The 22,228-nt window shown below is 48.4% G+C and overlaps 1 protein-coding gene across 1 annotated transcript; it reads left to right on the forward strand.

Moving 5' to 3' along the window:
- Positions 1-1,471: 1,471 nt before the first annotated feature.
- Positions 1,472-21,299, forward strand: DMRT3 (doublesex and mab-3 related transcription factor 3; the record flags this gene model as incomplete). Its single annotated transcript, XM_083420248.1, has 2 exons — positions 1,472-1,955; positions 19,653-21,299. 2 exons carry the CDS (start codon positions 1,472-1,474, stop codon positions 20,615-20,617), a joined length of 1,449 nt encoding a protein of 482 aa, XP_083276374.1. The 3' UTR covers positions 20,618-21,299.
- Positions 21,300-22,228: the final 929 nt, after the last annotated feature.

The raw sequence follows: 22,228 nt of genomic DNA on the forward strand, positions 1-22,228 counted from the left end.
CTATAAGCTTGTCACGTGCGCGTGGTCACTGTATTTAGATTTTTGTAGAATCCCACAGCCTTTCTAGCCGCGCGTTTTGAGAAATTGACTATTAAGCAGTTGCTGTTGTTTTTTTTTAAAAAATGAGAGTTAATAAATTTTATTTCGGAAAGGAGGTATTTTGTTAAAGACACGGGCGCTGGTCCGGCGAACATTTAAAAATAAGCTCTTTTAACCTGCAGGTCAGACTGCAGTCGGCAGGATTGTGCCAGAGTGGCTGGTTTAAGGATGCAGTGCGTAAGATACAAGAATCCTGCCCCGGGATGTTGGCTCACACTCCTCCTCAGGAAAGCATTGTTCCCTGCCATGTACTCCTTATTTCCAACCCCCATCAGATAATATCGTGCCAATTTAAAGCATCCCTCTCCTGCTTTCTTTCCGATGGAGGGGATAACACTCAGAGGGGCTGGTCTGGGCCTAAGGCCCCCTCCCAATAGGCAGGCACTTGGACATTTGTAGCAAGGCGGTTGCTGGTGAAAAACAGACGGCCCAGAGGAAAGGGTTAAGCCTCGAAGCAGCCCTCCGGCTTTAGGCAGCTCCTAACCAATCCCTAGTCCTCAAAGTTTGAGAGGAGGGGGCGGAACGGAGCCAATCGCTTCCCAGCAACTCCTCCGCGCGAGGCTTGCCGGGGGGCACCGCTTATTTCCTAGCCGGGATCCTCTGGGTACAGACGGCCGCGCCAGACGCGTCAGCCTGCAATCTTGCGGGCAGATCGCGCTGCCAAGAGCGCACCGGTCAAAGTGGGATCCAGAGATTGTGGGGGATTGCGGAGCTCCTTTTGGGCTGTGTCTGGTGCTTGGCTCGCGCGTGAAGGAGCGAGAAACAGAGAACTGGCGTCGGGGAAAGCTCAAGGCAGCTGCAATCTCCGCTCCGCTTAGCTGCTGCCGAGCCACTCAGCAGATCTTGTTGCGCGCAGGCGGTGGAAGGGAAAAGGTGCCCTGAACGTCGCCCAGCAACCTCCCGCGCTCTGCAGGACGCACCGGCGCCCCTCGCGCGCCCTTCCCACCTCTCGCGCTCGGTCTCCCTCGACCTCTCGAGAAAGGAAGGGCCGCTTCCCGGAGGGCAGAGCAGGGGGCGCCGCGGCTTGACAGGGAGGAGGGGCGCCGCTGATCTCTGCGCCTGCGGAGGGAAGGAGCTGCAAGGGGCGGAGTGGTTGCCTGGTTGACGAGAGCAAGAAGAGCAGCTGCGGAGGAGGAGGAGGAGCGTCGAGGAAGAGGCGGGCAAGCCCGGAGCCCGTCTGCCAGCGGTACTCCAGCTCCGCCTCGAAGGCGCGCACAGGCGAGACCCTTGTGCGTGAGGATGCGGCGGGCGAGCGACGGGCAGAGGCCGTAGTGGCTGTCCCGGGACTGCCGTCGAGGCTGCGCTCCCTGGCTTGCGCACACGCCCGCCTTCCCGCCGCCGTGCCCGCGCTCCTGGGCCCTGTCAGCGCGCCATGAACGGCTACGGCTCGCCCTACTTGTACATGGGCGGCCCGGTGGCGCCTCCGGCGCGGGCGCCCCTGCAGCGGACGCCCAAGTGCGCGCGCTGCCGCAACCACGGCGTGCTGTCGTGGCTGAAGGGCCACAAGCGCTACTGCCGCTTCAAGGACTGCACGTGCGAAAAGTGCATCCTCATCATCGAGCGGCAGCGCGTCATGGCCGCGCAAGTGGCGCTGCGCAGGCAGCAGGCCAACGAGAGCTTGGAGAGCCTCATCCCCGACGCCCTGCGCGCTCTGCCCGCCGCCGCTGCCGCGCCCGGCTCTGCTGGGACCACGACCACGGGACACCCCGGAGCAGGAGCCGCTGCAGCTGCCGTCGCCCCCTCGGAGGGACCCCCAGGCACACCGCATCGGCCGCCGATGGAGCTGGCCGCCGCAGCCCTCCGCTGGGCTTCGGAGCAGCCCACCGCCGTCCAGCCGCCGCAGCTGCCCAAAGCAGGTATGTGGGAGTGCAGGGGGCGGGGCGGGGGGGGGGCAAGGCGCCCAGAGGCAACCAGTGGCGCATCGGGCCCCACAAGCAGCAGGGCGAGGGGCTTCAACTAGGCTGCTTTGACTTCTCCACGGATTATAAGGGGTTCATCGGCTTCGGGGGCGAACCACATCTCAGCCCCGGAACTTGGGGAGGCGGCGGGGCCCGGAATTTACTCTAAGGAAGCAGGCAGTTCCCGCAGACGTAGACGGTGGGGACGCGGTGGGGAGGGGAGGACGGAGGCTCTTTCCGAAATGGAGCTGTAGGCAGCCGTCGTAACTTCGCTGAAATAAAAAACAAATCCGGTTGAAATCTAGTGGAGACTTAGTTGCAAGTCGCTCTCCGGCTTAAACTGTATGCCTACGGCGTCGGGGCCCGATCCCTAGGCAAAGGCTAAAGGGTTATTGTAATTAATCGGGAGATTCCCGCGCGCCCAAGTGGGCTCACGCAGGGACACAACTTTCCCCGGGCGGTGGAAAACTTCGCGGGGGGTGGGGAGTGGCGAGGTTTCTTTCTGCTGTGCGGCGGCCTCTTTCTTCTGCCGTCGGGAAGGAAAGGGGAAGAGCAAAGCGGGGGGCGGGGGAACGGTCTCCATTGGGAAGTGGGTGCTGCGCTGGGGAGGAAACGCATCTTCTCCCGCCTCCTACTTGGGAGGCAACTAGAATCGCCGGGATGGGGCGCCTTTGGTCCCCCGACGGCTTTCCTTGGCAGGGTGGCGTGTCCCGTTGTCCGGGGAGCGAGGGAGACTCTGAGCTTGCCAAGAGTGCTTGCCTGCTGTCATACATCCAAGACGCGCAGTGAGGACAGGCGGAGGCGGGGCAGGCCCTTCTCTTCCCAACCGGGACCGGATTTTGGGGTGGAAAGCTGCTGTGCGCGTGGCCGAGGACAGGAGGGGAAGGGACCCGGCCTCGGTCTCTGCCTCGCCAGCACCCGCGGACGCTCCTCTTTCCCAAGGGCGCCAGTTCTTTTCGGGACAACAAGGAGGAGGCTGAGAGACAACCACCCCCGAAGGGCCGTCTGTGAGCTTTTCTTAAGGAAAGAAGCGATATCCCCACGCAGTACAACATTGCGCGTGTTTACTCAGAAGTAAGCGCTGTTGGGTCCAGTGATGCTTACTCCCAGGTAAGGGCGCCTCAGCCCCCTTGCCGTCGAGGGGCGCTGAAGGAGCCGGACAGCGCCTCCACAGCGATTCTTCCTCCGTGAATAAAGGTGTGATCAGGTCTCGTTCACCTGCCTCGCCAGGACCCGGGGACATCTTCCTCCGGCCATTTAGAACCTGATACAGTATTTCAGAATATTTCGATTCCCCCCCCCCCCCCACGACGTCTCTCAGAGACCTCGGTATGGTTTCCGCGGTACAGATGAGGTGTCCCTATCCGTCCAGGGTGAACTCTAAACTCGCCGACTGGGGAGTAAGTCTTCGTGAGCTCTGTGGGGCCTCCGCTTCGAATAACAACTCGCGGGATCTGCTCGATCCTGTCGCGATCTTGACTGCCAGAGGCTGACCGTCCATTTGCTCTGCGCGCTTCGCCCTGTGAAGCGGAATCCCGGGGGGCCTACCCCAAGGTGACTGGAGTCAAGGATCCAGGGGGATACTGAGCCAGGGATAGGGACCTTCTAGCCCAGGGAGCCCATCCGTAACTTTGCTGGTCCTCGCGGCCAAGCAGCTGCTGTTTGCGGGTTCGTTTAAAAAATAAAACCAGCCCGACCGCCTCTCGGTCCAGTCTGCTTCTTCCCAGTGCTTAACAGTCATTCCCAATTGGTGGTCCGTGAGCCCCGGCGAGTCCGCATAACCCACCCGGGGAGGCCATGGTGCGAGTCACGTAACAAAAAGTACCATAGAAATATCACACTTTTCAAAAGTGTGATATTTGGCTTGGCTTTGGAAAAACAGGCGGACCGCATCACTTAGCTAGTCGGAAACGACCGGCGAGGAGATGCTGTTTTGGGGTGGACAGAAGGAGACTGCAATTTACATTCCTGTCGATGCAGGGAATTTAATAGTTGGAAGAAGTGGGGGAAATATCAAAGACCGTAACCAGAGACGCTGAGCTGTGAAATGCGGCTTAGTGATCGTTCGAAGCCATTATTTTTAGCGCGAGAAACGGACGGTTATCTTGTTTGGCTGTAGTGACCTGAGCTGCTGTGCTCTGGAAGAAGAAGAGCCCGCGTAATGTAAGCAGGTTCGGCCCTTAAAACGGATCCTGAGTAAGAAAGGCCCCTGGGACCTCGCCTTGCCCTCTTCGAAGGTCCGTCGAGCTTTCTGAGTGGTCGTGTTCAGGATTGCACTGTACTTAAGCCGGCGTCGTGGCGTCCCTGAGCCTGTGCAGCCGCTGGGAAGTTCAGTGTTGCGCAGATTCAGCGCGCCTAACTGCACCAAGGCTCGGACTGTAAGCAGCAGGGACTTACTGCCCAATCCTATCCACATTTACTTGGTGAGTAGGCCTTTCTCCCTGGTAAGCATGCATAGGATCGCAGGGCAAGCTTTGTTGTAGATAATGCAAAGACCTGGGGAGCCAGGTGTGCGCTTAGAATCAAAATGTGTGCCTGCCCTGTTTATGCAGCCCGATTAGGCTTTTACTCACCGCCAGATTTTTCTGCTGCAGAAACTTGGTGGAAACAGGAAAGATTCAGGCCACAAGTCCCCGACCTGTGTCAAATCGGCGAGGAGACTGCGACGAATAGAGAGTCCTAAAAATATACAACATCCTGGTGAAATTGGAGACCCGTCGGCGCTCAGGGTCTGGCTGATTCGGTTGCAGCAGTCCTGCGGCGCTGCAATAAAGGCTGTAACGAGCTAATAAGGGTAGCAGGGAAAATCCCCTCAGGACCTCACAGCTCCCTGGGAGAGGATTTATGGGGTTTATCTGCCATCTCGGCAGCTGTTTCTGCGCGGAACCTGCGCCATCACCTCTGCGGCCCATTCTAGGAAATTCAGAGAGACTCATAAGCAGCCCTGGTCCCATCAGTTCCATCAGGAAACGACTATCGCCCTGTTTTCCTTTTGGCAAATGTGATTTTGCTGTTCGCGCGCGGGTGTGTGGAGAGAGCCGGCTCCCCGCAAGATCAAGGCCCCTCTCGCGACTTTTCTCAGGTTTCAAAGTACTCTGCTAGCTTGCAGGGGACTTAGTAGAAATAACCTTTGCTGCTTAATTGGAAAATGAAAGAGGAGGCGGGGAAACAAGGCGGGGGAGAGAGTGTATAAACCCCGGAGTATATTCGTTGTAGACAGTTTCCTTCTTGGCGATGTCCTCTGTCTCCAAACTCTCAACCACCTTCATAATTATAAATTAAACGTTTAACCCTCCTAATCTTTATTTCTTTAAATAACATTATCTGGTGCATTTCCAGGGCAGCTAACAGCTTACCATCACCCCCCACTAACCAATGCAACAGTCATAACAAAACAATTACAATTCTTTTAAATAACCAAACATTTAAAACTTCGCAGAGTTCGGATTACAAAACAAGGCTAATAAAAAGCTCGCTTAAGCAGAATCGTCTTCCCTCGACAGTGGGAACAGCGAGTCTCTCCCGTAGCAAGGAGTCCTACTCTTGAGGTGCCGGCACGAAAAAGGCCCTCTTGGGCATCTAGACCAAACGTTTAAGGCTTGGAGAGCGTAACCAGTTCCGAAGAGCGCCAAGAAGGGTTGACAAACGACGGGAGCGCTTCTGAAATAGGCTTCGTATGCGCTCAGCCCCTTGTTCTGCTGGCTATCATACCTGCTGCATTCTGGGCCGACTGGAATTGTTGTAAAACTGTCAATTTAGTTCTGTTCCCCCCCTAAAATACGTAATTAAACTCTTCCCTCTCTTAGCCCATCAAACAATTAGGAGGCCGCCAATGTGCGTTTATTTTTTATGTGATGAGGGGTAGGAAGTGGAAAAAAACAAAAATTGTATCAACAGTATCCTCTACTCGGGAGAGGCCTATTAAACTTGGTGGGTCTGACTTCTGAGTAAACATGCAGAGGAACAGGATGCGCAGTGGCTCTGAGCTCCAGGTGCGGGGATTTAAAATAGAACCGTGCAGATTTCGCATGAAGATCTGTGGGTGGCATCTAACACTAGTCTTGCTCAGAGAAGACCCCCTGAAGACAATGGACTTCTCCGGAGTTCCGTTGCACTTGGAAGCAAAGGTTTGAGGCGCGCCGCCGGATCTTGCCCTGCGCTTTGGATGTTCCTCGTTTAAGTCAACTTATAGTATACCTCGATCCTCAACGACGCCCCTTGAGTGTGAAACGAGCGCTTTTTGACTTCAAGAAGTGGGCCTGATCCGGAACTGGCTTCGAGGTGGCGGATCTCGGGGCCTCCCTGCCTCCTCTTAGGCCTGGCAACCTTAAACTCAGACGTTCCTCGCTTTCCAAGACTCTTTCGAAATGAAGCGAGGTTACTTTCGTGTAACAACAGTTCAGGAGTACGCTGCGTCGCGTTCCTTCTCAAGGTTAGACGTTGTTGAGTGCGTGTGCGGAGTTAGCACACGGAATGATGGTTTTTGTACAACTGCCGTGACCCTTTCGTGGCGGATTGTGTCAGGAAACTTTTTGGGAATTTTCCTTCTCCCATTAAACCTGGCGGCGACTCTTTCTCCGAAAGGAGAGACTCGCAGATGCGTTTGACTATCCAGCGCACCAGCCCCTTGGGAACAAACCCCTTTCCTCGAAGGGGCTGCGGACACAGCGGGACGGTCTCCCAGCTCGACCCCTTCCTCGAAGACTTTCCGCCCGGATCTTGGATACCTGCGCGCATTTCGGCCTCTGGAAAGCGTGGCTGGGATGGGATACATACAATATAAAGAATAGTGTGGCGTGCCCTCTCCACCCCATACAAACACCGGGTCGTCTTAGACGAGGCTGCTTCTGTGCGTAAGAGAGGGAGAGGTTTCAGAACTCGAATACAACCCTGGAGCCGTCGACCTTGCTCCGAGGAGGCCTGGACTGCGGCGCTGCGTAAAGGCCCTTAGATTAGGAAGGGCGAAGCAGGCGAAGGGGAAGCTGATGCCCAGGCTCCTTATTATTCGGGGCTGAGGTGGGGAGAATTAATGTAGGCCGCCGCGTCTCCGAAGCATTTAGATATTTCGGGACCAAAGAAAATATTGCAACACATGGCGAAACCTCGACTGTTGGGTTTTTGGGGGAGGAAGGGCGCGCGACTTAGTCCTCTTCGGTTTTCACTTTTATACGCGATGCACTGGGAAGAAGTCGGGGATTTATTTATTTTTAATTTCCGAAAATCCGAATGAATGTTGTTTTCTGGATAGGATTGCAGCCTTGCGTGCCCAGCGCATCGCGTTCCACACTCCAGTTCCACAGGGTTCTTTGGAATGAATAGTATACCATTCGCTACGGATCCAGAATAAATATTCCCACTTGATTCCAGCCCCACTTTTGGAAATGCGCGCTACTCAATAAGCATGAACTTAAAGGTTTCTGTGATGCTTTAGAATAATTCTATTAATTTGTAATAGCCTGGTGACAATTTGTTAAAAATTATGGAACATCAATAAAAATAATTGGCATAAAAATAATAGAATTGTAGAGTTGGAAGGGAACCCGAGGGTAATCTAGTCCAACCCCCTAAAATGCAGGGAACATTTTACCCAATGGGCTCGAACCCACGACCCTAAGATTTGTGGGATTTTTACAATGCAGTCAAACCAACGATGCATGTTTGCTACATAGGCGCACGAGAGGAACTGAAGCTCAGAGTCTTGTAAGTTGCCTCTGAGAGACGCTCCCACAGTGCCCTGTTAGGGGAAGGCGTCTCCATTCCTATAATCTCCTCACCTGGCTGGGCATTCCTCTCTGCCCTTTGCCCTTTCAACTTCATCTCAGCAATGTAGAACATCTGGATGTCCGAGCTGCATTGCTCAGACACCATTTTAAACCAGACTAAAGTATGTCTTTGTAACCTGGTTACCATTTTAAGCCTGCCTGAACAAAGCTGCTTTACCTGTTACTCTTCAACAAGTATTCCGAGTGAGTAAATGTTATTTTTACCTTTTGCAGGACTGTTTGCGTGGTTATTGTTTTAAGAAAATGGGAAATAGCAGGGGAATCCAGTCTGCCTTAAAAGAATCCTAGATTACTTAAACCAACAGGCTAAAACTGGCCTATCTAAGCTTCCTCATTCTAAGATGCAAAGGGATACGTTCTGCTGGATTTACAAAGGTGAGGAAGGAATGATAATACAGTACCTAAATATATATATCTCCTCTCCTAGTTTCTATAAAAATCTCATCAATATTAAGCAGTGCCGGATTTGCATATAAGTTAAACAAGCTATAGCTTAGGGCCCCACTCTCTTGGGGGCCCCCAAAAAATGCAAAGGAAAGAAACACCTGGATGTACTGGATCAAAAACTTTGATAAAATACCGGTACATATTTTGTTATGTGCAAATGGCTTTAGATACCTTTTAGGTCCATAAATTACCATATAGCATATATTCAACACAAAAAACGGCCACAATTTGTTGTTGACAAAGGACAGCTGGACATAAAAAGGGCCCCATTCCCTTCAGTAGCTTAGGGCCTCCCCAAACCTAAATCCGGCCCTGATACTAAGAGTCAAATGGTCTACCTACGGACTGAGCTTTTCCTTCTCCAGTTTTGCCTCTGAATCTGCAAGCATTTTGACTGCAGCTAGTAGGACAGAGTCGGACATGACTGGACCTAATGGTCAGGGGTCCCTTTACCTTTACCTTCAGTAGGACTTTAGGGGGAAAGCGTTAAGAGTGTTCTTGGGGGTTTCATTCCCGACTCTTTCTCCCCTTCCCGAGTAAATGTGCTTAGCAGGTTCGCAGCCTTAAAGTTTTCAGTAAGCAAAGCGAGGCTGCAATTCTAAGCACTCGCACTGCGGAGTATGGCTGCAGTTCTAGGAGAAAGTCTGATCGATAGGGCTTACTTCTGAGTAAAAATGTAGAGGGCTGCCTTGTAAGATCAATGGGGTTCACTCCCGCTTAACATGTTTAGGATTGCTCTCCATAAGGCTGAGTATTTTAGGGTCCATGATACATTGATTCGCTCCTTTCTGCGAGGGGACACACAATTCTCCCCCACCCCTCCAGTATTTTGCTGCTGACTTTAAATAAAAATTTAATAAAGCAGAAGAAGAAAGGAACAGTTTAATTGAAGGGGGTTGATTTGTGCTTGCACAGACGTGTCAATGCAGTGGCTCTCCCTGAAAAGGAAGAGGTATGTTTAAACATTTAAATTCAATCCAAAAGTCTTAGAAGAGGGAGGAGGATTCCAGAGATTGCTTGCATCCTTCTGCAGATATGTGTTCACTGTTTTTATTCTATTTTTCCCAGCGTGAATGAATGGAAATATAATACTTAAAAGATTTTTACGTGTTCTGAGGTTTTATATTTGTTATATTCTTTTTTTAAATAATATTTATTGTTTTTTGAACAATTTAAACATTACAAAGCCAAACAAAAACAGAAAAATAAAAACCAATACAATACAATATAAAGACACTACATAACACTAAACACATTAAACTAAACTAAACCAAACCAAACAATTTAAAACACTCAAACAATTTCAATATCATATCTTTCATTCACTTATTTCACCGACCTCCTCACACCTCCCTTTTTGTATTCCACTTCTGTCAAATGTTTCAGCAATTCCTTTCCATCTTCCTCTGTTATCTGTCGTATAATTATCTTAACACATTCTAACCTTATTTTACTTTTAAAATTCCATTAATCTATTTATACTTAAATCCTTATAACATTTCTACTAAAGCCATATAACTTCATTCCAACATTTTAACATTCATTAATTTTGCAGTATTTCCGTAAATAATCTTTAAACTTTTTCCAGTCTTCTTCTACCGACTCCTCTCCCTGGTCTCAGATTCTGCCAGTCATTTCCGCCAGTTCCATGTAGTCCATCAACTTCATCTGCCATTCTTCCCGGGTGGGTAGATCTTGTGTCTTCCAGTACTTCGCGATAAGTATTCTTGCTGCTGTTGTTGCATACATAAAGAAAGTTCTGTCCTTCTTTAACACCAATTGGCTGACCATGCCCAGGAGAAAGGCCTCTGGTTTCTTCAGAAAGGTATATTTAAATACCTTTTTCATTTCATTGTAAATCATCTCCCAGAATGTCTTAATCCTTGGGCATGTCCACCAAAGGTGAAAGAATGTACCTTCAATCTCTTTACATTTCCAACATTTATTGTCGGGCAAATTCCTTTATTGTGGTAGAGGTTTTCTGTTGCCATGGTTTGGTTTATGTAACAAAACATCACCTGCAGCATCCTTGTTCTGTGGGCTTAAAGAGAAGGAGCGAAATTCAGAAGAAAGTTGTGCTCTTGCAAGTGACGTTGTGTTCAGTGCCTTGTTTTTACAAAAAAAGTGTCAGTGCTGTAATTAGAATTATTCTTGGACAATTTTTTTGTTTTACAATTAAGCCAATTTTGTCCTGCGTAAGTTCCTTGAAACTGAAGGCCTGTGAAATCAACAGCTGGGCAATTCCTTCATTTGAACCAACCAAAATATCATAAAAGTGTGGCAAGCTTTCAAATTCTTCAGAAATCTTCATCAGGCAAGCTGTTAACACAAAGCAGGGAGTCAGGAGGAGTGTATGTGTACAAAAATTAAGCAGATGTTGCAGCCACAAAGTCAGCTTCTGGACTCATTTGCCTTATGGGCCGATTGAAGGCTGAATAAATCTTTTTTTCCCCTCCTGGAAATTTAAGGATATCTGAGCAAGTGCTCCCCCCCTGCCCACAGGTACTACAGATAACAGGTTACACATTCAGGATTCTGGGCTAAAGAAGCAATGACTACCATCTTCCTCCAACAGATCGCAAGGCAGAATTCATAACATGTAATGCCGACATCTGCTTAAATGAAAGCTGGTCCCTTAACTTACTTAAACAGTATCTTACTTAAGCAGTATGGATAGCATCTGTCTCTGGGGAAAAAATAGAATTGCTTTGATGAATTATCATTATAAACTCCGCAGCTGAAAGAAAACCTTAGTCATTTTTCTTTCTTTCTTTAGTCCCAACAAAATCAGTTGACAATTGGGTTGGTCATGGTAAAATGACTTGGGGATTTTTCCAAATAAAAGTGGCACTTTAATCCCCATGCTGATGTAACCTCCTTCTTCTTCTGCTTAAGTGATTTGGTAGGTTTCTCCCAGAGAAAAGTTTGTTTATTTGCAGTGCAGAGGACTGGCAACTAGTGTCCCATGAGATGACAGCATGTTGTAGAAAAAGTGGCGGTGTTTTGTCCCTGCCTGCCTGCCCCACTACCCCTCAGTGTGGAACTATAACCAGTGGCGGACCTTGGCATCTCAAATGCCAGTGGCCCCATGTGCAGCACCAAAATCCGGCACCCGCCTCTCGTCTTCTGCAGCACCCCAGAAGCCTTGCACCCGGTGCAACCAAACCGGCCGTGCTCCCTTCCACCTTTGCTATAACTCCCATAATCCTTGGCCATTGGCCATGCTGTCTGGGACTGATGGAAGGTGGTCCACCTGCCTGTGCAGGGCCACAGGTCCCCAGCCCTCCGTTCGTGAGTCCCTAAGCATCCTCTGAGATTTGTGTCCTGCGTTCCAGGCAACACAACCTTGGCTTCATTGGCCCCTCCTTCACTTTGGAAACGTGGGATGTGATACCTAAGTAGCAGTCAAGTACCACATTCCTTGTTTTCCTAGAGTGGACATGCAGGGGAAAGTTTGGTCCAGCCAGTCAAAAACTTCCTGTTTCCTCCTGGCTGGGACATACTTCTTTTGCATGTGACTAGACGCGGGTGGCGCTGTGGGTTAAACCACAGAGCCTAGGGCCTGCCGATCAGAAGGTCAGCGGTTTGAATCCCCACAACGGGGTGAGCTCCCGTTGCTCGGTCCCTGCTCCTGCCAAACTAGCAGTTCAAAAGCATGAAGTGCAAGTAGATAAATAGGTACCACTCCAGCAGGAAGGTAAGTGACGTTTCTGTGTGCTGCTCTGGTTCTCCAGAAGCGACGTAGTCATGCTGGCCACATGACCTGGAAGCTGTATGCCGGCTAACCTCGGCCAATAAAGCGAGATGAGCACCGCAACCTCAGAGTCGACCATGACAGGACCTAATGGTCAAGGGTCCCTTTACCTTTTAGAGGTGGGCATGACTTTACCTGTTCAGGTAACAAAAGTACAGGGCATGCTGCACTCTCTCCCTTTTAGACTTCCTCTGTTGCTGGAGCAGCTTTTTAGCTAGATATGCGAAAAATCCCAGGACCCTGGGATTACCCTCATATGGTATAGATCAGGCTTCCTTAACCTCAGCCTTCCAGATGTTTCGAGACTACAATTTCCATCATCCCTGACCATTGGTCCTGCTAGCTAGGGATCATGGGAGTTGTAGGCCAAAAACATATGGAGGACCGAGGTTGAGGAAGCCTGGGATAGGATCCACATGTATATACTTTGTAACTAAGTCTGCCTTCTGGGATCCAACTGTGAACAGAATGTAAGTAAACTACTTTTATATACTTTATACAAGATTGTGGTGTGTTTATTCTTTTAAGAGGGATGAAAGGGAACTTACCAGGAACATACAATTCAATACAGTGGTACCTTGGGATGCGAACGGGATCCGTTCCGGAGCCCCGTTCACATCCTGAAGCGAACGCAACCTGTGTGTGTGCATGTTGCGTTTTGCCGCTTCTGCACATGTGGTGACTTCATTTTGACTGCCTGCTCATGTGCGCGTGGTGAAACCCGGAAGTAATGTGCTCTGTTACTTCCGGGTCACCGTGAGCGCAACCCGAAAATACTTAACTTGAAGCACATTTATCCCGAGGTATGACTGTACTGAATTGTATGATAGTGAGAGGCTCACACAAGCCTGCAACCAGCTACCTGCTGTGCAATTAAAAAGGGGAATGTAAACTCTGCTCAGTAAAGGAACTTGCTAGCGCAAGTTAGGAAGGATATCAATAAACAATATATCCTCTCCTGCCTCCCTGAACATTCCCACAGGAAAAAGTACGTACTGCTGAAGTCCAGAGGCGGTTCGGCATATCCAGCTGTTTTGGGGAGGGATGTGGCCTGAGAACAGAAGCTCCTCTGAGCTGCAAGAAGCTTATAAATCTGATGGATAGAAGCACGATTGACTCGCACTCCCTGCCTCCCTGATAAATGAACTCCCCAGTTTAAAAGATTACAGTAATCATGGGAGGACAGTGTAAATCGAATCTGATAGCAATAACTTTTGGGGAAGGTCAGGCTCAAGTGAAATGTTACCAGGCAGCAGGCATTTTGTTTGCAAAATACAATCAAAGAGCATTGATGAGAAATTCTTCCCTGCCAGCTAGTCAGCACTTTCTGCTTAACGGCTTTGAGGTGAGGGGAGGGGGAAATCTTCATCCATCAAATGTCCTGGAGAACTCTTTCCAGCTAGACTGTTGCTTCTTGAAAAGAGGGGCAGCAGCTCTGGAGGTTTGCCTCTCTGAGGACACACAGATTCAGAACCATCAAAGTATTACGCGACTTTGGCACGTGGCGTCAAATCTGCAAAGGCTGTTTTGTGGGTGAGTGTGAATATATCCATATTCTAAACTACAATAGGAAGCTGCATAGAAGGTGAACCCCTGAACGGTGGAAAGCAACAATGAGGGCTGCAAATTGTTTACCAGGAAACTGACAGCCAATACAAACAAATGAATAAATTCATTTGGGATAAATTCAGCTATTTATTCAGCCAGAAATCATTTGTGCTTCCTTGGCAGATCCAGGAGTATGCACAGTGTCAAAGAACTGTCACCTCAATGAGAAACAACAATTTGAGGCTGACCTGTGTAAAATGTTAAAAGAACCAAAGCGATCAAGTGCAACGTTTTAAGATAAAAAGTGATAGTGGAAATCAGTAGGTGCCTTTGCTCTTTCTGTTGCTCATAAATAACACTGTTTGCACAACATTTTTTTGCTAGGGTCTAATCTGTCCAAGTTATTATTACATTATTTTAGCTAAAGGAGATGCTCCACTACTTTTGAGGAAACTGCTTGTGGACTTGACTCCGAACCTGCCTCAAGTCCAATAACAAACTTGCTATTTTTCAAGTGTTCAGTTTTAGAAAACGCAAAACTGTGTGGAATCCTGGGTGCAAAGCAGTTTCATTTCATAAAAAACAAAATATATTTTAATCAGCTTGGTTAGGTTTCAACTTATACTCTGGATGACTTCTAGTTTCAATGAAGAATTAACTAGGATACAGTTTGATATATGCAAGGCAACATAAAAATGAATAACGGCGCAATAAATCATAACTAAACATTAAGTCCTTCAGCTAGAACTACTATCCAGAGAGTTAAGGTGTATAGATTTATCAGGTATAAGACAGAATAGAATCATATAGGCATGCTTTCAGTCACTATGTAAGTTCCCAACTTGACCTGTAAGAACTTCCTTGATTTCCCTATAAAGAATGGCAAAATGCCCCTTGTTTTCTAGGCATGTGTCTGAGTGGTTTTGCATTTGCCCTGCGCTAAGTTGGAACAAATGGCAATCAAGTTTTCTGTGGATTGTCCCTTGTTCCGATTTACACATGGGATGTACGGAAGTGTGGAATACACACTCTCTTTCAGAAACATCTATTGTTTCTTTTACATATATTTTTCAATGAATGACCCATGTATGAAAGTTTTTTATGCAACATGGAAACTTGCAGAGTGCATTCTGAATACTAACTGGCTCTAATAAAAACTGTTATTTTACCAATCTTGTAAAATTTGTTGTAACCTTAACTAATCTTATCAAAACTATTTCTGGTACGTAATACTCTCTCTCTCTCTCTCTCTCTCTCTCTCTCTCTCTCTCTCTCACACACACACACACACACACACACACACACTGCATTGACCTGCACAGGTGCAGCAAATGGTTCTAATCACGCCTTGTAAAAGGTAAAGGTAAAGGGACCCCTGACCATTAGGTCCAGTCGTGACCGACTCTGGGGTAGCGGCGCTCATCTCGTTTTATTGGCTGAGGGAACCGGTGTACAGCTTCCGGGTGATATGGCCAGCATGACTAAGCCGCTTCTGGCGAACCAGAGCAGCGCACGGAAATGCCGTTTACCTTCCCGTCAGAGCGGTACCTATTTATCTACTTGCACTTTGACGTGCATTCAAACTGCTAGGTTGGCAGGAGCAGGGACCGAGCAACAGGAGCTCACCCCATCGCAGGGATTCGAACCGCTGACCTTCTGATCGGCAAGTCCTAGGCTCTGTGGTTTAACCCACAGCGCCACCCGCATCCCCAATCACGCCTTGTAGCCCTACTCAATATCAAGGCCCTGGATTTGTAATTTCAAGGACAACCAAAATATTAGCAGAATTTTTAACATAAAGCATTTCTTTCAAACCACACTGAAAATGTTCCAGACCTAATAATGATTCACCTTTGTGATTCATAGTTTTATGAGTCTTCACCCTCCAGCCTCAAGAAATTTGGCGGTTGGGAGAGTCCCAGGGTACATGAGCTTAAATAAGAGTACATATTTTACAAACTTGGAAATAAACATTTTTGTGCTGGGGTAGGTATAGAGTTCAATGTGTTAGAACATAAGGCATGAGTGTTCACAGGTTCTTTGCCGCTTATGCTTGGTTATTTAAATAGAGTATTGCATCGAGATATGAGCTCCACGGAATTTGCCTAAATGAAGGAAAGCTGGAGAGGAGAAAAAGAGAACATCCCCTTTGTTAAGCTCATTCTGCACGTCTGTGGTTTTTGTCATGGAAAGGCAGGCCCAGACGGGGGGTGGGGGGGGGGCATATGGGCCACTTGGCCCGGCCTCCAATTCCAAAGGGGGCCTCGGTCAGCATATTTATCTATATTTTCCATTTTGTCTTTATATGCAGATACAGTTCAAGCCTTGAAATAAAATTATTTCTCAGGATAACTTTTGTGAGAATTATTTATATCCTTACTTATTTATAAGACTTCAGTTAAAAGGACCCCTGACCGTTAGGTCCAGTCGTGGCCAACTCTGGGGTTGTGGCACTCATCTCGCTTTATTGGCCGAGGGAGCTGGCGTACAGCTTCCGGGTCATGTGGCCAGCATGACTAAGCTGCTTCTGGCGAACCAGAGCAGCGCACGGAAACACCGTTTACCTTGCCGCCAGACAATATTTGCACTTTGATGTGCTTTCGAACTGCTAGGTTGGCAGGAGCAGGGACCGAACAATGGGAGCTCACCCCATTGCAGGGATTCGATCCGCTGACCTTCTGATCGGCAAGCCCTAGGCTCTGTGGTTTAACCCACAGCGCCACCCGCGTCCCTTGTAGTCCCAGGGTAAAGGTAAAGGTACCCCTGCCCGTACGGGCCAGTCTTGACAGACTCTAGGGTTGTGCGCCCATCTCACTCAAAGAGGCCGAGGGCCAGCGCTGTCCGAAGACACTTCTGGGTCACGTGGCCAGCGTGACATCGCTGCTCTGGCGAGCCAGAGCCGCACACGGAAACGCCGTTTACCTTCCCGCTAGTAAGCGGTCCCTATTTATCTACTTGCACCCGGGAGTGCTTTCAAACTGCTAGGTTGGCAGGCGCTGGGACCGAACAATGGGAGCACACCCCGCCGCGGGGATTCGAACCGCCGACCTTCAATCGGCAAGCCCTAGGCGCTGAGGCTTTTATCCACAGCGCCACCCGCGTCCCTTGGTACATGAGCTTAAATAAGACTACATATTTTACAGACTTGGAAATAAACATTTTTGTGCTGGGGTATAGAGTTCAATGTGTTAGAACATAAGGCATGAGTGTCCACAGGTTCTTTGCTGCTGTTGCTTGGTTATTTAAACAGAGTATTGCATCGAGATATGAGCTCCATGGAATTTGCCTAAATGAAGGAAAGTTGGAGAGGACACAAATAGAACATCCCCTTTGTCAAGCTCATTCTGCACATCTGTGGTTTTTGTCATGGAAAGGTGTGGCTTGTTGAGCTCTACAAAGATATCAAATAAATGAAAAGGACAGGATGAGCATATAGTAGTAACTTATGTAGTCACCATATTGAGGCTGGTCAGATGCAGAAGAGAAGAGAAGAGAAGAGAGAGAGAGAGAGAGAGAGAGAGAGAGAAGGACTGATGCACCTTTAAGGGCTGTGTGCAGGTGAGTTAGCTAAACCAGGTGAGCTAGGGGTTTCCCTTGCATGCAAAGACAGACTTGGGCTGTTTGAGTGGATGAGACCAAGAATGGGTCCAAGGGTCAAGAAGGCGGTTTCTGCACATGCTGTAGAGCAGTAGTTCTCAACCTGTGAGTCCCCAGATGTTGTTGGACTACATCTCCCATCATCTCTGAGCTCTGGCCTTGCTAGCTAGGGGTGATGGGAGTTGTAGTGCAACAATATCTGGGGACCCATGGGTTGAGAAAGGCTGCTGCAGAGGGAAGTGAGGGGCAGATGGGGCTCATCCACCTGGGAAGGGAGGTCGTCTAGGAGAAGGAAAACTCTGGTCCTAAACCTCTGCTACCTTGTGGGACATCTTCAGGAGAAGAAAAGGCTAAGGAGTAAGCCCAACACAAATCCCAAGTGGAGTCCCTAAGACATTCGGACGGCGCCTTGTATGCCTCCTTCCAACAACTCCTGCAGCCAAGCTGGGGAGGTTAGGCTGGCTCAACCAGAGCCAGGGCTTTTTCGGCTGTGGCCCCGATCTGGTGGAACGCTCTGTCACAAGAGACTAGGGCCCTGCGGGACTTGACATCTTTCTGCAGGGCCTGCAAGACGGAGCTGTTCCACCAGGCCTTTGGCCAAGGCACAGTCTGACCCCCTCCTTTGGTAATCCTCTAGCCCAATGGTTGCCATTAATTTGATTTTGAATTGATTTTAGAATGCATTTCAATTGATTGATTGTGATTTTATGTGAACTGTGTTGCTTTTATTGTTGTTGGCCACTCTGAACCTGGCTTCGGCTGGGGAGGGCGGGATATTAATCATCATCATCATCATCATCATCATCTTGCTCTGCTTTCCTTTGGACCCCATCAGTGAGGCTGAGGGGGCGGGTCTTGTTGTCTGGGCAACCCAGAACCTCCATGCACATTGCCCAGGCTTGCACCCTGGGGAGGTCACTTCAGTGTTGCTAACACAGCTGCTAACTTCACCCTTGGAAGTGCACTCTATTGTCTCTTGAGACAGATGAATGGCAACAACAAGATGGGGGATTTCAGCAGTTTCACTTGGAGTGCAGGCGGCTGCAATATCCTTTTCTGCACTGCTTGGGAGGGACAGAAGCTGTGTCCTCCCTCCCTATATTGTGGGTGTGGCTTTTTTGGCCATGTACCACAATTATCTCCTGCCAACCTAGCAGTTCGAAAGCACAGAGTGCAGGGAGATAAATAGGTACCACTCCAGTGGGAAGGTAAATGGCGTTTCCATGCGCTGCTCTGGTTCACCATACGCAGCTTAGTCATGCTGGCCACATGACCCGGAAGCTGTATGCTGGCTCCCTTGGCCAATAAAGCGAGATGAGCGCCGTAACCCCAGAGTCGGCCATGACTGGACCTAACAGTCAGGGGTCCCTTTACCTTTTTACTGCAAATATATGAGTGAAGCTGAACGGAGCAGAAAACAGAGTCAAAGAGATGGTTAACTGTGGTGAGGTTAAGATATACAACAGTTTAAAACTGAGACTGATGGCATGAAGGTTTTCCTTATTCTTAGACTCCTGATCAGTGGCCTGATTTTTCAAATTTCTCTTCCAGTGCGGCTGACAGGGGGTACTTCATTCTGACGTTATCTTGAGCAGCAAATCAGTCTTGCAGTTGGGTACATCTCAGCCCTTTTATTCTATGAAAGAGCACTGTCATAGTGCGAGGGGTTTTGGTCTGAAATAATTGTTTTTTAAAAAAATGCTTTTTATTGCTGTTTCATTTAATACAAACAAACAAACAAAATACAGTAAAATTCAACACTCATTTACTCATATTCTTTCCCCACACTCTGCTGAGCATTGACTTCCTTCCCTTCAACAGGTTTTCTTATGTCAGCTACCAGTGGCGTAGCGTGGGTTGTCAGCACCCGGGGCAAGGCAAGTAATTTGCGCCCCCTAACCCGTGGATTTGCGCCCCCTAACCCTAACCCCCAGATGTTGCGGCCGGTGCGGCCGGGCCCCCCTGCACCCCCCACGCTACGCCACTGTCAGTTACTTTTCCACAGTTTCTTATTGCATCCAATCCTATCTGCATCGTAAGATTTATTTCAGTCCTGCCAGAGTCTTCAAATTCCTACAGTTATTATTTATGTACTCCATAAATTTACTCCAATCTTTTTGGATTTTTGCCTCCTCCTGATTTCAGATTCTGCAGGTCAGTGTTGCTAATTCTGCATAATCTGCAATAATTGCTATAGGGAGACACAGAGACAGACAGAATAACTTTGTTATGTCCATCTCCAGTGCTTTTTTTCCTGGGGGTACGCATACCCCTAAACATTTTGTGAATCTTTGTACATTTGTTGATTTACTGTATTTATTTCCCCCAATTTGAACTATAAAACGGTCCATCTCTGATTTGCTGTGCTCATAACAACCCTCAAGGTAGCAGATATGGGGAAGGACCCAGAGTCGATGAACCGGCAGTCTGACTTTATTATCAAGCGCCTCCTCTAATACTTACTGGAACTTCCTCTTCCTTTTAAGAGCTGTTCCTGGCATAACAAATCTGCCCTCTGTTTTACAGACATGACTGAAGACCGACTGGGGGATGCCAGCGGAGTGGACAGTGCCGAGACCTACAGTGACAAAGACGCCGACCAAAGGAGCACCCCAGACTTGACAAAAGCCAAGAGCGGTTTCGCTCCAGAGAGCCCAGAGATTGTGTCCGTGGATGAAGGAGGCTACGCCATCCAGAAAAACAGCGGCAGCGCCGACAGCAGGCCTCAGAGCCCCAAGTACCAGCCAGAGCCAAACCACCTCCTGATCGAAGGTCCGTCAGGGACAGTTTCTCTGCCTTTTGGCTTGAAAGCTAACCGGCCACCCCTTGAGGTGTTAAAAAAGATATTTCCCAACCAAAAGCCAACCGTGCTTGAATTAATCTTGAAGGGCTGTGGGGGTGACCTGGTGAGTGCGGTCGAGGTTCTTCTCTCGAGCAGGTCCTCCATAGCTGGGGGGGACCGAACTTCTGCAGAATCAGAAGGCCTGGTTTTGCCTTCAAATGGACACCTCTTTGAACACACGTTGGGTTCCTATCCCCTCTCTTCCTCCAAGTGGTCTGTAGGCTCTGCCTTCAGAGTTCCAGACACACTGAGGTTTTCTGCTGACGCTAGCAATGTTGTGCCCAATCCGTTGGCTGTCCCCTTGCAGCACCCATTCCCACAGCCACCTCGGTACCCGCTGATGCTGAGGAATACTTTGGCAAGAAACCAATCCAGCCCGTTTCTGCCCAACGATGTCACTTTGTGGAACACCATGACGCTGCAGCAGCAGTACCAGCTGAGGTCTCAGTATGTCAGCCCTTTCTCCACCAATACCACCAGTGTCTTCCGAAGTTCTCCTGTGCTTCCTACGCGGCCGTCAGAAGATCCCAGGATCTCCATCCCTGACGATGGATGCCCAATTGTCTCCAAGCAGCCTATTTATACAGAAGACGACTATGATGAAAGATCAGACTCCTCAGACTCTAGAATACTAAACACATCCTCTTAGAACGACAATTTGCAATGATATTTAGCAATGTGGCAGAACTACTGGGTGTCAGGAGGAAGGAATGACGGCTCTTGTTACTGTATTATATTAAAAAAGCGATTTTGCTTGTTACTATCCTTTAGCAATAAAGACATAACTTATTTTATTTCTTGCACTTCACTGGAAAATGCCAAATAGCTACCACTTCATGGCTTTAGTGCTGAATGTTTATTGCAGAAAAAAGGGGGGAAAGATTAATTTTAAGCATAGACGTGAGGAACCAGGGATTGCAGAACATTTTAGAGTGGAGCAAATAAGTCTTGCCTTGCAGACAGTTGGGAATGTTGATATTGTACTTGAATGCAGTGTTTGAGAAGAGGACTCCTCAGGACATAAGATATCAAAAGCAAATAATTCATTGGCAAATGGACTTAAGAAGGACCTTGTTGACTTTATGACAATAATCATCCTGGTTTTAAAACCAAGAGTCATGAAAGACTGGCCAAGAGTCTGCCGCTCCCGTGCAATGGAAGCGTGCACACTTTTTGGAGACACCTTAAACATGATTCACACGGCTATATAGAAACCTGTATAATGTCAATGGAAAGTCAAATACAGCTGTGAGTTGCATGAAAATGTCTTGTGAGAAATGAGCTCATGATTAACATTTGTTGGGGTATTGTAGCATGCTAAGGATTCTAGGGGGGGAAATAAACTTGGATGATGATCTCGATTTTTTATTTTTTTAAACCATGTCATTTATATTTGTGAGAGAGACGGCACGTGTGGACAGCATATAAACGAGTCTGGTTTTATTGACAGACCATTCTGAGCTGGAGTTTCAGCCTGCTGAACTGAAAACTGGGTGTGTACATAAACTGATAGGGTCGAATGAGAAGAGATGTGGAAACAAAGGTTGGGGTTTAGCTGAGTGTGCTAGAAAATTCACAATGTCGGCACTATGTTTGCGCTGCTGCAGTTTAATATCTTGGCAGCCTTTAATACCAGTAAGTTTATGTACAGTGGTACCTCGGGTTACATACGCTTCAGGGTACATATGCTTCAGGTTACACACTCCGCTAACCCAGAAATAGTGCTTCAGGTTAGGAACTTTGCTTCAGGATGTGAACAGAAATCGTGCTCTGGCAGCGCGGCAGCAGCAGGAGGCTCCATTAGCTAAAGTGGTGCTTCAGGTTAAGAACAGTTTCAGGTTAAGTACAGACCTCCGGAACAAATTAAGTACTTAACCCGAGGTACCACTGTAGTTACAATGCAGGGTTTTTAACAATTCGTCTGCCTGAATTGTTAAAAACCCCTCGTGCCATTATTTTATTATCTAATTTTCTTGTGGGCTCTGCTTGTCTGAAATTACCCACCACTCCAGATGTGGGAGTCTTCCTTTAGTGCATCAGATAAAGCCTTGCAAAACTGACCAGACAAGGGCAGAGGGGACCTTCTGTGCAACCACAAGTCCAAACCACAGATGATGCTACCCAGCTGCAACGTGGGGAGAAAAGAGGGCTTGTGTGTATGGCAAAGGAGACAGCCTCTCCCTTCTTTTATTTTGCTGCTGTGATGTCTTGGACCTTTACACATCATTCTCTTATAAGTACTTTATAGAGTAGGGGGTGG

The sequence above is a fragment of the Podarcis tiliguerta genome (assembly GCF_965153285.1).
Source record: "Podarcis tiliguerta genome assembly, chromosome: 17".
Taxonomy (NCBI): domain Eukaryota; kingdom Metazoa; phylum Chordata; class Lepidosauria; order Squamata; family Lacertidae; genus Podarcis; species Podarcis tiliguerta.